Genomic DNA, 16,790 nt, shown 5'->3' on the forward strand with positions numbered 1-16,790 from the left:
CTTTATGGCACATAAATACCACGCTGTCCATTTCAATTGCAACAAGTCTAGAGACGTCACCGTTAGACTCTTCGGGAAACTTGGATTTGGGACATTATCTCATACGAAAATTTACGTTCCTCAACTTAATGAATGCTTTGTTTGTTTGGATTCGAGATTTTTAAAATAATTCATATGAATCTGAAAATTCTCAAATTAACTGAGATTCCAAGCACGTTCGGGAAACCGTCATGATATATAGATATTGATCATGATACATGGTGTATAGATAGTTTGTCGCAGTAGAATAAAGTTCATGAGGACATTAAGAATAATTACAATAATAAACGCTCCTTCTTCCGTCATGTGCCTTCCCTGCCCGCTTTCAATGTGCCAAGGAACTAAGGTCTGGACTGAAGCAATGTTAGTTGTCCCTTCGTGTACATCCGGGTATCCAAATCGCGAAATATTGACGTTTTTTTAATATCTTAAGAAATTCTTCACCTTGTCCTCTTGGGTCCCCAGGATTTAGCATTTTAACGATCATAGAAAAACATTTCAAGCGCTTAATGAATGCGAAAAATTGCAGTTTGGTAACAGTTGTTGTAAAAAAATTCTTCCCAGACACAGACGGGTAACCACGCGTATTTGCTTCAATTTGCAAACTTGAAATAACTATGATTATGGATAATAAATAAGTTGTACCATAGAAAATATTTAAATACTTTAAATAAATAATAATCAATATTTCAATTATCGTAAGCCATTATCACAACCTTCGCGGTTTGAATTGAGCATTCACAGATACAATGTTCTTAACAATTTACATTACAGCGTGCAAAATGCAAAATAATGTTTAGTTAGCATACATTGGGACCAAGTGAAACAACCCATCGATAAAACCATAAATGTTTTATGCGTTCTGTTCGGGTGGTGTAATGCGTCCAAGCACTTCTCAGCAGGTGGGGGCCCTAGAGGGCTGTGACTGTGGTCTGCGAGGCGGGTCCCCCGACGACTGGAAGCCGCCTGGTGGGGCCCGACGGAACCACGGCCAGCAGCGACACGTTCTCCCGTTGGCACCCCCTGCCACCCTCCTCCCGCCCCACCGACGACTTCCGCCCCCCATGACCCCCCCTGGCCGCCCCGGGCACCAGGCAAGCCGCGCACTTGGGCGGCAGCAGCTGCACGAACTCGTGTCGGATGTTGGTGTTGAGCCAGCCGTACACGATGGGGTTGGACACGGCCGAGGTCATGGCGGTGGCGTGACACACGGCCAGCGCCACGTACAGCTCGTTGGCGGAAGCGGTGTCGAAGAGGTGCGGGGAGGCGTCGGCGAGAAGCGAGAGCACGTTGAGTGGCAGCCAGCTCACGGCGAATACGACGGCCACGCCCGCGAGGAGCAGCGTGGTGCGGCGGTTGCGGGCCAGGGCCCGCCGCGCCTGCCGCCCGCCGCCGCCGCCCACCGCGTCGTGGCCATTGGCCCTCGCGTGCGCCGAGTTCAAGTGCGCGGCAATGCGTGCGTGAATGCACGCGAGCACCAAGATGGGGATGAGGTACTGCACGATGAGCATGGCGATCGTGTAGGAGAGCTTGGCCGCCCGCGAAGGCCAGCGCTCGATGCAAGTCTCGTAGAGCAGCATCCGTTGAAAGGAGAATCCCTCCACCACCTGCAACGAGCGGAGAAGAAACGCAAGTCAGAGTCAGCGAACACACGATTTTAATCCAAGATCTTTTAACATTCACTTTTGACACACCGACCGACGTCACCCTCTCTTCGATTTCATACTCTCTCATGGCAATCAGTCTATTGGGCTATTACTCATTGTGCTTGGTATCTAATATCGGCCTTGTTCCATGCTGATATTAATGTAGTTCATAAGCTCATAATCCCAAGGAAAATATGGAACTCTAAAGGAGACAGCAAATTTCCTTGCCAGATAGACCGTTTTCCATCAAAGATTACAATTCGTACCCCGATATTCTGTATGAGAACAGCAAGGTGCATTCTTAAGGTTCAATTTCGGAGGAAGAAGACCTCATCAAAAATCACGTGGACAGCCTGTCACTTAGGAGTCATAGGAATATTGTCCGTTATTGCGTAATTGTACGAGAACTTGCCCAAGCTGTCTTAGCAGTGCCTTCTTTTCAGACCTATGGTAAAACATTTGAGCTAGAAAATTACATTTTCATATGGTTTTTATGATGGTAGGACTATTGACTCTACCAGTACAGGCACTCGGTTGAAGTTCTGATCAGGAAAAAGCACTTCATTCGGCCGAAAAAATATTACTCCGGAGAAATCAATTTCGGCAGAGGAAAAAGTGGAAACTAAGCATCCTTGGCTATAATGCAAAAAATTAGGATCCAATCAGTTCGCTCCTGTAAACCGTGGCTGTGTATTGGAAGTTAAAGTAACATCAAAGTAATAAATATATGTCGCAACACTGAAAAATTCAATTTGAATGGGCCTTTCTCCTATTAACACAGAAATGAACAGCTTCTTCTGATCTTCAAACGTATGCTTGGATAAATGGTTCGTAGCTGCATTATGGAACTACTCTAAAGGATTCACAAACTGGCCCTTAGGGTACTCATTGAGGATCTCAACCATCAACCTTTATGCTGGCCTTTATTAATATTCGGTTTATATTTTGATATATGGTGCGACGCCATTCAGATTTGCATAAATACGATCCAATGCTTCTCTTCGCAATCATTCGGACGTCGCTGAACATTGGACAGCTGACACCTTGTTCGTACAACCCAGTCTGGATTCGTTAGTGAATGAAGGTGGAGTGGTTTGGTGGAGTAGCTGGTGGCATAGCTGACCGATAATCGGGGGATCCGGGTTCGAATCAAAACGAATCATCCGTGGCGAATTTCACCCCAAGTTTTGGCAATTTTCGCTCGTATCTCGACTGTGGACGAAGTCCCTTTTCACTCCCTGTAACATTTTGGTAAATGTCGTAATGTCATTATTGCACCGACAAATCATGTCAATGCCACCTTAACATTGCCTATTTTTGGGGATAAATATCCTAAGTGTTAATAGAAATACCTATAGTCCAGAGTATCGCTCATTTTGTGGCTGAAACCCATTATAAGACGGAAACAATATGTTTTTTATACATTCCTATTGATACATTTCTTAATAAAAATTGTCGCATGAGAAATTTGAATAATGATGTAATTCAACGCATTTTCCTGTCAATAATGACAAATGGCCCTCTAAATGAAACTTAGGATGAAATAGTGGTTGGGATGGAATAAAATGTTCAATGCTCTGGAAACCTGCGTGATGCTGAAAATGTCCGTTCTTGATGCTGCCTAGGAAGTGAAATGTACATTTACAATTGCTCAAAAATACAGTTTTCCGCTATTCGACATTGAATCTCTAAATTTAGCGTTTTAGAAAGAAAAGCTATCCATTAAGAAGTCGTATCTTGGTTTTAGTCCAGGAAATGAAGCTCATAAAAGTGCAAAACTTTGCAATTTTTTCAAACTGAATGGATTGCATACAAATTTGGGATTGGACTAATCATACTTCTACCCTACTTCAAAGTCTGTACTATGCCGAAGGGCGCTTTTTATTTTTTAGGGGTGAAAAATACCCCTAAATTCTAATAATTATAAAATTATATTTGAAAGCAGAATACGGGTAAAATTTAGTTTAAATTTGTTGTATAATTATTTTTTTATATTTGGAAAATAATTTTAGAGTATTTAAACCCTTAATAATCAACCCTCATTGGGGATTTAAATAAGAAAAGAATTTTAAAACTGAATCGATTTGCATACAAGTTTGTGATTACACTAATCATACCCCGTTCAAAAAATTTTTAACTTCGCCAAATTTAAAACTTCGTCATGGTAACGTAAACAAATAAATGTATATTTGTCTAGACATTGCATGAAACTTTATCAAACGGAGACTGTATGGCTTCCAGTCTTCTCACCACATGCATGCACACAGGTCACTGCGAGCGAGAGCACACATACTCACATATGTGTATGTATGCATACATCTTATGGGTATGTGTGTTTATTTGGTAGTAAATTTGACTGTATCGTTAGCTTCTGACGTAAAGCACACAATGTATATACTGGTTATGAGGAATATTATGCTCTGAATTGTGGTTTTCGAATTTTTCGAAAATAAATTTGATTGGTATTTCAAACATATCTCCTTTATTTTTTATCATAGAAAGTTTATAAAAATAGTATTTTGTAGGGCTATTTTTTAAGGGCTACGAGGTTATGTGACTTAAATTTCTTTCAAATCCTTTATTGTGAAATGAGAGGGGTTTAAAGGGTTTAAAAAAGGTGGTGCTCCCTTGTAAATAGAGGTTTTAAACATCTATATCTCTCCAAATATGTATTGTACAGAAAATTTAAACAAACTAAAATATTTTAAAATGAAGAAGCTACAATTCATTATTCTTGCATTTTTTCATATCTCCAGTTTTTTTGGAGTTATTTTGAAAAAAGAGCATTTTTAATGAAATTGTAGAAAATGGCTTTTCACTGTTACCTCCATTTTATTCAAAATTGATGATTGTTAATTAACCAAACTTCTACGATCAATTAACGATACTAAAATAAAGAGAACTTCTGAAGGGTATTGATCAATTTTAACTGGTATGGAAATAAGGAGTTGTTATCACTGACTTTTTTCGTAGAAAAAAGTAGGGACTGATCTTATTTTTAATCATAACTCGCTCAAATTTCACGATAAAAAATTTTTCTCACTATAAGAAAGTTTAAAAAAATACTTTTAAACAGATTGCATAAGTTTTTCTCGAAAAATACAGTTTTACCGCTATTTGGTATTGAATATTTCAAATTTAACGTTTGACGAACTAAAGATAACCATCAACAAGTTGTAGCTCGGTCCGAATTGGTCATATAGGAAATACAAAGTAAGAGTTTTACTTAATTTTACACAAGCTACAGTTTTATAATTGACAAATTTCTGATAAAATTAATACTTTTCAAGTTATTTGCCCAAAACTGATTAAAATCGTTGATTTTTTCGTCAAAACCTGTTACTTTCAATCGCGAATAACTCGAAAAATATCTATTTGACGCAAAAAATTAATAGGGCATTTTATTCTTAGAATTAATTTTTCTATCGATTGCTATGGTCAGAATATAATTAAAATTTTCCTCCCCCGAGATGGAGTGGAAACCACCCCCAGGGTAAAAGCGCCCGTCGACATTATATAGATTTTAATCCTTGGTATATTCCCTACTTATTGTGAAAATTTCAATAAAATCGATTCAGTTTGAAAAAATTGCAAACTTCATTTCCTGGACTATTTGTATTTGTTGTTAAGGGAGCATAAAAAATTATTTTCTTTTTTGTATCATAAGATAAAATTTTATAAAATATAGTTACTTTGAAAAATGCATATTTTTTCCAGTTGTTCTCTAAAAACTGATTGAAAACTCACTTTTTAGTCGAAAAACTGTAACCTTTAATCACAGATGACTCGAAAAATATTAATTTTACAAAAAATGTCAATAACACTTTTTTCTTTGAGTTTATTTCTCCATCGATTTTATGGTGAAAATATTTTAACAAATTTCCACCCCCGAGAAGGGGTGGAAATTTGTTAAAACCCACAGGGTAATAGAATCCCTCGAGTCGGAATGATGTTGATTTTGATCCTTGGTCTATTCCCTACCTACTGTTAACATTTCAAATAAGTCGATGCAATTTGAAAAAAAATTGCAAGCCAAAGTGTTTCATTACTTTTAGCTTACTGTTTTCATCCAGAATCTCAGCTAAATAAGATGAGCTCGGCTTTAGCTGGTAACTCCCAGTAAAAAATATTTCCAAGTCACGTCGAGAATATTCTAGAAAGTCTAAAATGTTAGAAGCTGCCATCTCTTTAAACTCTTTCTTCTTCCGTTTCCAGCGCTTTTTTCAACTTCCGCTCTTAAAGTATTTTCACAGCATTCTCACGGCCTCCACAACCCATCTTAATTTAGTCACGAATCTGGATTGATTCGTTTCTTCAGTTGTCAATTGAGATCGCTTGCATTTCAACGCTGGCATCAGCACACTGAAACTAAGATAATTTTCTAAGTGTGACACGAAATCTCGAGGTCCTCTATCTAGGATCGAAAAATCATCCTCCTCCATGAAATTTTCGTTGTATGTGACGATTGCAAGATTGATTTCAGAATATCGGTATTATTTTAGGGTTGGAATTACAATCGGTATGAGGTTGAGAGAGAACTAAATATGTATGTACAATATGGTATGAAACAGGTGTTATGGGGGCACAGGTTATGGAAAAACAGCAAAAAATGGCAAAAATCGCATATTTTATTTTATTTTTACTCCTTCGAAACACATTTTTTCTTTGTGGCCCACTCAAAAATATTTTATGAAAACTAACGTTTCAAATTTTCAAATCAACGTCATTCCTCCTTATGCCAATGAAAATTTATGAAAAAATTGGGAATCCTCCCATTAAAAAAGCTCTCAAATGCCGCCAATTGCATTGAAAAATATGCTTTCTACCCCGAGATATTAAAAAAAAGTGGAAATCGAATTTTCGAGCTAGCCGGCCCTGGTGGGCCTCTGGCGGGCTGGAAGTGTGGGAAGGTCTTTATGATCCCAAATCCTAAGCCCCAAGTCCGGGAAAAATCCCGGGTGATGGAACTTTTCACCCTCTTATTCGGCTATGCCCTTTGCCATCATAATAAATGCTGTAAATTATGACTGGGAAATCGAAAAGAATCGTGACCAACTCATTGAAAAACATTATTTTCTTTATGCATTCTCTATCAACGCTCGTCGCCTTGGTTACTACAGCGGCAGTTCCCACGGAATTATTCGGCCATTCGAAATTATTTTATTCCAGTCCAAGCAAGAGCAGTGGCAGCAATGGCCCTTGTTAGTGCGTGCATACTTTGAGTGATTCACGTAATCCTACGTACCGAAAAGATTACTTTAAAGGTCTTTTCATGCATGAGGATGACGTAATTCTAGTCATAAACCAGTCAAAAGAAATCCACCAACAATTTACCTTTTAATATACTTATTCGCTCGAATATCCAACACTCTGTTGTAATCATGGATGAGTTTTACCTACAATATGAATAATGCAGAGAATAATTGAACACCATGACAATGAGAAACCTTACAGCTCAGGGAGTTCCCTTTGCTCGTGACTACTAGACATTAGTGCAAAGTGCGCAATTTTCCTACGTTATTTCGAGGCAAAGTAAAAAAATTTGAGAATTATGATTATCGATCGAATTAGAATATTTTTCTTGACCTAGGGCCTTCAAAATGATTTTAGCTACGAGTGTACCTGGTTATTTAGTGAGAATTGTAGCTAATATGATTAGGAATTTTACTCAAGGGAGATTTGGTAGTAATTACCAGAAAGAGCGCGAATGTACAACCACTGCCGTCTCACCGGCATATTTCCTCTCAGTAAATGGATCATTTAAGAAATAAATGTGTAGCTAGAGTCAACATTTTAATGAATTTTGTCGTTTGAAAAAGTTCAGTGTTAGCTTTTTCTTGATTAAACTGCAAGGGTTATGTTGAGAGAAAGTATGTCTCTTTTAAAAAATTAAAAAAGTCTGATTACTTTGGACACAACATCCCAAATCTTCACCGTAAATGCCGCGCACAGGATAGACCCACTAGAGTTACTCAGCTTAGGATCCACGCATTTTTGAAAAATAAATAGTTTATCCAGAATACGATTCTAAAGATAGGGAAAACCTCGTCTTGGATCCCGAAATAAAACACTCCGAAGACCCAACGTGTGCGTGGACGTGAGTTTCCCAGTTCATTCTATTCGATAATCTTATTTCCGATCGTGTTCATGCTCCTGGAGTCTGACTCCAGCAGCGGTTGCTAAATCTCGTCCGCAGTCTCCTTCGTCGGCTCTTGGTTGCGTGAGGGCAAAAGATGCAGGTCGCTTTATGCGCCAACCTTACAATTTTTTACATACCACTGAAAACGATAGTACAGGCATAATTGTGGCGAAAGAGGATTTCGGGAAGAGTTATCGGGTTTTACGAGAGAGGATTTGATGCGGAATAAATAATTGCATGAAATGTTTTCCCTTTACTTCGTAAAATGAGATTTCGAGACGAATAAATAACGATTTTCAAGGAAAACCAAATGAATTTTCGCAATACAATTTTATAACGACAGTAGTGGAGTTACTGCATTAAAGTGGATAAATACAAAAGAAAAATATCTTACTGCCATTTTGTGGACAGGTTCGAACTACCACATACACATAACTGCATAGGAAATTCATTGCTCCATCACAATGTCAACTCGCTCCCTGATTGTAGTAGTGTCTCGTATCGTCCTTCCTCAAGTCATGCACGGCAACGAACCAGTCTTCTCGTGTCATCGAATCAAACGGAATTTTGATTTAGTGACACTAGATTTGTGAGGGATTATTATTTTCAGTGGTGTTGCGGCAGATCATAGGTATACATATATTTGAGGCTCCTTTACTCTCATGATAAGGCTGCTGCGCTAATTGTATGAAAATATACTTCGATGGCTCGGTCAATTGACGACAGAAAATAAACGTTCTGGACGTGTCGTTTTATTTTCTAGCATGAGCAGAACAATTCATGTGGCATTAAACATTACACATATTCCACATACATTCCCCTTTAATTATGTAGCAATAGCATTATTACGGAAGATGGGAATGTTGTTCAAGTATCCCTCCTACTGGTACCATAGAAAATACCGAAACTCAATTTCCAAACTGCGGCGAAAGTGGCAGTTCACGGTATGAATGATTTAATCATCAAGAGATTTATCGTGGTTGAAAAGTCACACAAAGAGAAAACTTAGTTAATCGATATCATTCTGTTTGACATGATGACAAACACATTGGGAATACGTAATTTTTTACGCACCGAGTGAGACTATCTCAGCGCGTGGAAGATAGTTGAAAGAAATGTTTGTACGACGTCTGGCGATGGAATGTGGCCCGTGAGGAGAGCGAATCGTCTGAGCAGTAACCGAGGGTTGCAAGTTGTTCGAAGGAAAGAGAGGAGATGCTTGCATTCGGACGGTGGCAGGAGGGAGAACTAGAATCGTGGAGATGAAGACAGTGAGTGCATAGGAACAGGAGAACGTCGAACGCGTCCGTGAGAGCGCATATTTTTCTCTCAGAAGGCCGTGTTCACCTACATACATACACGCATTTAGGTGCCCTCAGTCAATAAGGCAGACAGTTAGCTGAATGCCTCTCTAACCATTTTGAAATACCATACGAATTCAAATTGAAATCATTTCTCTCACCCGGTCCATGTCTTGAATTTCCTTGAACGAGGCGAACCCTTTCAATCGTGTTCTCGCCGTATCGGTCTAACAACGTACAACTCCAAAGCACGACTCAACCCGGCAGGGAGAGACGCGTGTCATTCGCGAATCCGCGCTGAGTCACTCTCTGACTTGCAAAGCATCTAGCCTACGATTCGAGCGTTTTGCCCACGCATTGGAAGACTCAATTCCGCGGCCGAAGGGTTGAAATTCAAAGGCAAAGCCGAGAAAGGTGAAAGGGAATAGCAAAGAGAAGCTATTGATTCGACGCAGGCGCTCAACAGCATCTCGAGGAAAAGAGAATGTTTGTAACTAAATTAAAAATGAATGGTAATGACCCTCTTATTGTTCTATCATACGAACAATTTTAATTCGTTTTAATCCTCACGTGACTTCATCTCGAAAATCTCGATTCGATTGGTTTCCAGAGATGGAGCAGCGTCGTTCGATCATTTTGAGAAGAAAAATAAACTTAGCCGTACACTCCCAGCCATATCTCCATCCCAAGAAAGATTTCGTGCTTTCCCGGCGAATGGACTTGGTAAAGAGTTCTCGGGATCGCCACCGGGTCAGGAACTCCATATCTGCCAACGTTTCGATGTCCGACTCGGTCATCGCCCTCAGGGCTGTGAATTCAGGGCGTCCTCAGGCTCAGGCTTTCGATGTCCGACTCGGTCATCGTCCTCAGGGCTGTGAATGAGCCTGAGGACGCCCTGAATTCACAGCCCTGAGGACGATGACCGAGTCGGACATCGAAACGTTGGCAGATTTGGAGTTCCTGACCCGGTGGCGATCCCGAGAACTCTTCACCATATCTCCATTCCATTGACGATATAAAATGTTGAACTGCGAAAAAAATGGTCATTGCCGTGAGTAAGTCTCCAGCCCTGGAGCCGAAATTTAAAGAAAATAATTTTGGAGAAGTTTCACTCTATACATGAGGGATTTTGGTAGAAGCACATTGAGTTCAGGCCCACCCCCTCAATCCACCCCCACTTGCTATCATCAACAATCCTAAACGCCAGTTTACACGATAATTTAACACGGTCGAGTAAATATCTTTTTGTAGGAATGTTTTTGTCTCACACAAGTGGGGTGGTTACACGGTGCATTTTGGCGCTCATACTCGCGTTCCTAAATTCTGGCATTAACTTGCACGAGGTAATGCACCGTGTGAACAGGGATTAAGATTGTGTGACGCAGCCTTCCACTCAATTTTACTGTAAGATAACTTTTTCACACCTACGCATTTTTTCTCTTTCACATCCTTTTTTGCCTCCTCCCCATAATTGTTCAAGAGTTTCTTTTCCGTTTTTAACATCTATTTGTCCCTAGAACATTGTCTTCATCAGGCTATCGTGTCTCAATATAAGGCCGATAATATGCTCCGTCGTTTTATTGATTCATAGAGGTTTTGAATAATCTAATGGCAATCGCTGACCTGTGTTCTGTGCGCAATTTAAGAAACCTTTCTCCTCTTACATTTCGGTTTCCTTATTCTTTTTTACCGTCATTCTTCTGTCTTAAACATCACCAGAGACTGTATTCTAATCATCTAGAATAATAATTTTTTCACCTCTAACCTACTTGATTACCTGCGCGATATCTTGGTATACGTCTTCTACTTTTTCATCTTCATAATATGATGTAGACATGCAGACATGCAATTCTGCAGTTTGCCTTTTATCTTTCCTCTCATTGAACTGTACGTAAATGTTCACTTGCATCCCGGCGCTCTTTCTAAGCCTTTTCCACACTCCATTTAGCAATCTTATGAGTATCATTCCGTAGCTTTTACTCCAAAAGTTCCATCGTTAAGGACACGTCATTTCGCTGATTTTTAATTCATTGAAATTCTTTATCTTTATCACCTCCTTCAAGTTCCCTAGCCTACTGTAGGTGGCGTAAAGCGATTCAGTTACGGTAGTTGTGACTCGTGTTAATAACTCACACTACTACGGCCGTTAAGTAAGCATATGAATAAATATTTGGCTTATCCAAGATGATTTTTAACAGTGTGATGGTATAATATCGAAGATTTTCCTTAAGACTGTGGGAAGACGATGAAAATAACTATTCGTCTACGATACAAACCATGATAGACTAGATTTTCTGTTATTTTCCCAAAAATTCCATGACTAGCTAAGCCAAATATTTTTAGTGACGAATTTCACCCTTGGTGTATACTTAGAACGCATGAAGGCACACACGGTCCCTTGCTCCACGAAATGAAAGCACGCTTTAATGGCAGAAGGTCTTCGAATTCATGGACGTACTTGAGACTGCTTCTTAGCAGTTGCAATCAGTGCACAATCGAACGCAAATGAAAACATGTGCATAATATTTTCTCTTTTGGTGAAGAAACTTCCTCCATGCGATATGAATGCCTTAATGCAGAGGACCGCTCGTAAAGCAATTTCAATCGTACGTTGAATGTTCGTCATTTATGGACGAGGAATCAGTGAATACAGCTGTAGGAAAAACATGTTTCATCAACAAAAAATACGTGCAATTACATAATCTAAGGCAAACTATGCGAGTGGAAATGTAGTCGGCGAAAGGTCAAATTTTAAAAAAGCGGCGTGAAATGAGGTCGGAATGTATGCCATCGAATTCATGTTGCAGCTGATAGTGAACCTACTACGTACATCGCTCAAATAGAATGCAATTCAGCCATTTTAATCAAGATAGTTTGGGAGGGAGTAGATACGGAATAGAAAGAGGGTGGAGGTGCCCAAATCCTAAATTGGGATGGAACGAAGGCGTGTGCGGATCGTGTGCGGAAAATTCGCAAAACCCGAGTTTGAATTTGAATGAGCACTCGAGCATGAAATGGAGGAGAGATGACAAGAGAACCCAAATGGAACGTAATGCATCACTAACAAAATAATATGGCTGCGAATTTGGCGCTGAAACTTGTTCCGCATTGACCTGAGTCACCAGGCGCCCACCTTCAGGTAGCGAGCATCATGAAAGTCCTGCTGGCAACTTATCCCAGAATAGAAGACGCCATATTTCTGATCACTGGCGTAACCTCCTCAAAGACACCATTTTGCATAATTTCACGGTGCCGATGTAGTCTTACAAAATGCAACTCAGCGATCAAATTAAAACTTTTAAAAAATCTTTGAAGGTCACAAAACGTGGATCGTTCCCACGAGTAAACCCGCGCTCATGAAGCTGGACTGGATGTATTCACGCAAATGGAGCCTCTTCTTAAACCGCAAAACCTAGGCACTGCAATATTCGCTCCGTCCCAGAGTTAATTAAGCCGACAGACGGCAAAGAAATCGCAACATCAACATTATCTAGAATTCACTTTTTAATTAAAACCGCGCTGCTCTTGCCAACGAATTTTGCGCGCATTCTAACTAGAGTATTTATATTTTCACAAAACAGCACAGAAACCCAGTAGCTATCACAAAATTGCCCGAGAAAGAAAGCCAAACTCAAAATTAAGCAGGCCACCTGTTTTTTCAACGAATCAGTGCAATGTTGTCGATCCTTGGTCTCATTGCAAATGAAGTGAAAATAAAATTTGAATTTAATAATAAGGTATTTATATTTTCTTGAAAGGCAAATCTTCAAATAGTGAAATTAATAATTTCACTATTTGAAACACCAGCCAGAATGGAAAAGTGTTTTTTTCAAATTCACTCATTTTTCTCATAATAGCATAAAAGCGGTCTAGAGTCTTTTTAGTAGGATAATAATAAATATTACGCATTGGCGCGGGTCCAACATTTGCAATAGGACCAATTAAAATCCGAACGAAATGTTGTGAGCATAACGTGACCTTCAAATGAGGAAGAAAAAGTGAGCCTTAAGAATTGGCGCAGACGGAAGGCGATGTAAGGGAAGAAACACTGCGTGTCCACCGCTCCCTCGCTGCTCCCACGCGCCAAGAGACTGAATGAGCAGGGCTCTCTCGCGCCCGCTTCCAAGCCGCGACTCCTTAGGCAAACGGCAAGAGGTGTGATCTGCCGTTGACTGGAGCGAGACGGAAAAAAGAAGCACGTCGGGTCGCGCTCAGAGAGTTGTGTGCAAGTTGAGCGAATATTCGGAATCATGTGTGGACCACTTTTCGCTCGCGAATATCACACCAAATAGGATTCTCGGGTCGACTGCTGGATCACCCACCGCTCGTTTAAGTGGGTTTACAAAAGTCCCCACCCGCGTCGCTGACAGCAGCGCGATCTGAATGTAAGGGAGAAATGAGCGATGGTAAGAGCGTTATAGGTGAAAAATCTTGATGATATGCCTAAGCATCGAATTGCCAACTCAAATGCAATCCCATGCGAATGCCCTCTTGTAAATGTTTCCAATCGATATTTCCGTTTCCATGAGATGCTTTGAAAATCACAGTGAAGTCATTAGCCATGGGTGGGATAGAATTAAAAAGTCATATTATTCATCGAATTCTTGAATGATTCGTAGGAACCCATCGGTACATACATCCAAATGTAACAAATTTTGTTTCAGGAATTACGATAGGTAATTATTTCAAAGTATACACTTCCAATATAACTCTAACTCTAGTGGAATTTAGAAATTGCTAAATTATAGATGCTACATATAATGTAGTCAATATGTTACTAATAATAAGATTCGATAACAATTATAATATAATAATGTAAGCTAAGAGAATAATGTTTTACATTTGGTCATCTTTGGTGGCGTATCACTTGATTACATTTTGAAATTTTCACGGAAATCAGGTCCTCGTTACTCGAAACACATAGCGAAATGTTACCTGAGAAGACTGAGGTAAATTTTCAGATATGAAGTGCTCTCATGCATTTACCAGGGTGAAATTAATATACCGTGCCAAATTCAGAGTGAAAGCAATGGTTTGGAGCGAGGAATGATAATGTGAAGGCAGGAGGAGCAGGAGGTGTGCGACAAGGCCTTCGACTAAGGCCTTCTGATTTTGGCGGAGGGGCCTCAGAAGGATTTAATAATATAATAATATATTTATTTATTTTCTGTGGCAAAGCCACCTTAGAAAAACAATACATTTACATTATAATATATCAGTCGGCACTAGTGAATACAAATAATAATATTATAGATATGCACATTTACATTACATATGATATTATTTAATAGTGTTCAAGAATATACAATATACAAAGGTGGGAAAGACTTTTACAAAGAAAGAGTTTTATAAAGATATTTCCAGTATTTATATTTAAAAGATTCTATTGATTTCACTTGGGTTAAGTTAGCTGGCAGAGAATGCCATAATTTTATTGCACTTACAACAAAAGATTTTCCATATACATAACTTTTGTGTGGTGGAAAGTAAAAATAAACTTGTCGTCTAATTTTTAATGAGGATTCAGTAGTCTGTCTTATGGGAAACATATCATGCAGATAAGCTGGCATATGATTACGTATTAATTTAAAAATGAACAATCCCAGGAAATATTTTCTCCTAAGAGAAACTGGTAGCCATCCAAGTTCCCGAAGGTGGGGACTGATGTGTTCAAACTTCCGTTTACCATAAATAAATCTGGCACATGAATGCATTAGCCGTTGGAGCTTAAGGTTTAGTTCCTCAGTAAGGTCATAATAAACTAAGCAGCAATAATCTAGATGAGGAAATATCAAGGATTGGCTGCTTTCAGAATGGAATTTCTTCTTCGTGCATTAAAATTTGACTGTCGGATTGCAGCTTATTAAGGCAAGTGGTTAAAAATATTTCTCTATACACATGATTTCAATTAAAGTACCACGATTTAAGTTGAGATTTGAATTCGTATTGAATAATTCTCGCTGCTAAAAGGCTGTCGCGATTAAAATGGATAGGACTGAGTGTTTGACTGAATACTTTTTAATGGACTTCAACCATTCTTAAGGCAGTAGAACACTTGCCAACATGAATTAGCACGACTGAATGAGTCCCTCGGGTGCATTCTTCTCGGGTTTCCGATCGCGTCGAGGACCGCATGATGGAGACCGACCATCGTGGCGAGACTTTCGTTCAGGACAGATGAAGATGTCCAAATGTGCGTTAACACCTCCTTCTCCTCCTAAGATGTGTTCCAGGCAATATCAGCAGACGTGCGTCAACCCCGAAGATGTTGGGAATGCCTGCAAACGAAACGTCAACATCCTCCGCACGGTCCTCAACCCGTTTGGAGTTTAATTTTTTCGCAAGTGAAAGAGCCAATATCACAAAACATCCATCTGTGACATTTGCCCAAATCGGAGTACATAGGACAGCAACAGTAAAAATTTACAACATTTTAACAGAATGGGCAATGCTGCATACATTTTTTTCGATTTTTTAAATCTTTCAACCTACACGCGTTAGTCAAGATGGCGCTCAGCCCCTATTGGCAATGGTAGTTGGAATTATATGTATCAGAGGTACGGACTGTAACTATCGTTTTATGGTGACATTATTCATATACTCATCAATTTACAATAGTTTATAAATAATTATTTGAAATTAATAATTTGTTAATAAGTATTGGAATAGCCACTCTTCATTTGCCGTCTTTTTGTGCGATTTAGTTTACTTATGGATGGAGTATACTCTTGAAATTATGATTAGTACGTTTTATTATTAGGGTATTAACGTTATGAAAAAATAATAATGGGTTGGGCCAAATAACTCTCAAAAATATTTAAATAATTGTGACCGTCAGACTTTTAATAAGGTATTTTCCACATTTTACATTATTTAAAGCAAAATATTTGTAGAGATAATTCAATACCTCCGTAAATCACAATGCGAATGTCTAAATCACTACGAAGTATATCTTACATCATTACTGTTACTACGAATTCTATCATACATATTGTATATCTTACATCAAGTTTAAAACTTATTCATATTCCACAAATTACGGCATGGATCCAGAGCACTTTCCTTTAACCAATTCTGACGAATATACTTAAAAAAGAACGGCCGTCTCCTCTTCGAATGATTTCCTATCTGTTTTCTCTCCTCCTCTCCCACCATGCTGCTGCTTCGCCTTCTTCTTTTTCTTACCAGCTTTTAACCAACTTGCATTCACACACGCATGAACTACCGCCAACCATGGTCGGGCTTAACCAGGGTAAAAAGAACGTAGTGTGAACGCGGCATAAGACGATTTGGTTAGGCCATTATTTTCGCCGAATCCTAAAAAAAAACATTCTAATTGAAGTTCAAAAGAACATGAAATATTTCAAAAGACATTTCAGCATTCTAACCTCTCTATTTCCCAAATTATATTTATTTTAAAATTGCCTGTTTTTCCTAACTCCACAGAATGTCAAATTTTGACGGACTTTTTCAAACAACTGTGACTCCATTGAAAATTTACTCTAATTTTTAAAATTGGGCAATTAGTAAACATTACAATAGGTCTAAAACAGCTATTTATTAATTATTATCCACGATGATGACTTCACATCTCCTGAACAAATTTTAATAAGATTGCATGTGTCTGATAAATGTGCTAATATTAATTTCCTCGAGGGCTTTGAA

The 16,790-nt window shown here is 39.0% G+C and overlaps 1 protein-coding gene across 1 annotated transcript in view; it reads right to left on the reverse strand.

Annotated features, from left to right (window-relative positions):
• Nucleotides 1–950: 950 nt before the first annotated feature.
• Nucleotides 951–16,790, reverse strand: part of LOC124153291 (neuropeptide Y receptor type 2-like) — a 36,204-nt gene continuing 20,364 nt past the window's right edge. Inside the window, exon 2 of the mRNA XM_046526389.1 lies at nucleotides 951–1,646. Within this exon, the coding sequence (XP_046382345.1) occupies nucleotides 951–1,646 (696 nt within the window). The remainder of the gene's footprint in view (nucleotides 1,647–16,790) is intronic.

This window comes from Ischnura elegans, chromosome 2 (genome assembly GCF_921293095.1).
Source record: "Ischnura elegans chromosome 2, ioIscEleg1.1, whole genome shotgun sequence".
NCBI classification, from domain to species: Eukaryota; Metazoa; Arthropoda; class Insecta; order Odonata; family Coenagrionidae; genus Ischnura; species Ischnura elegans.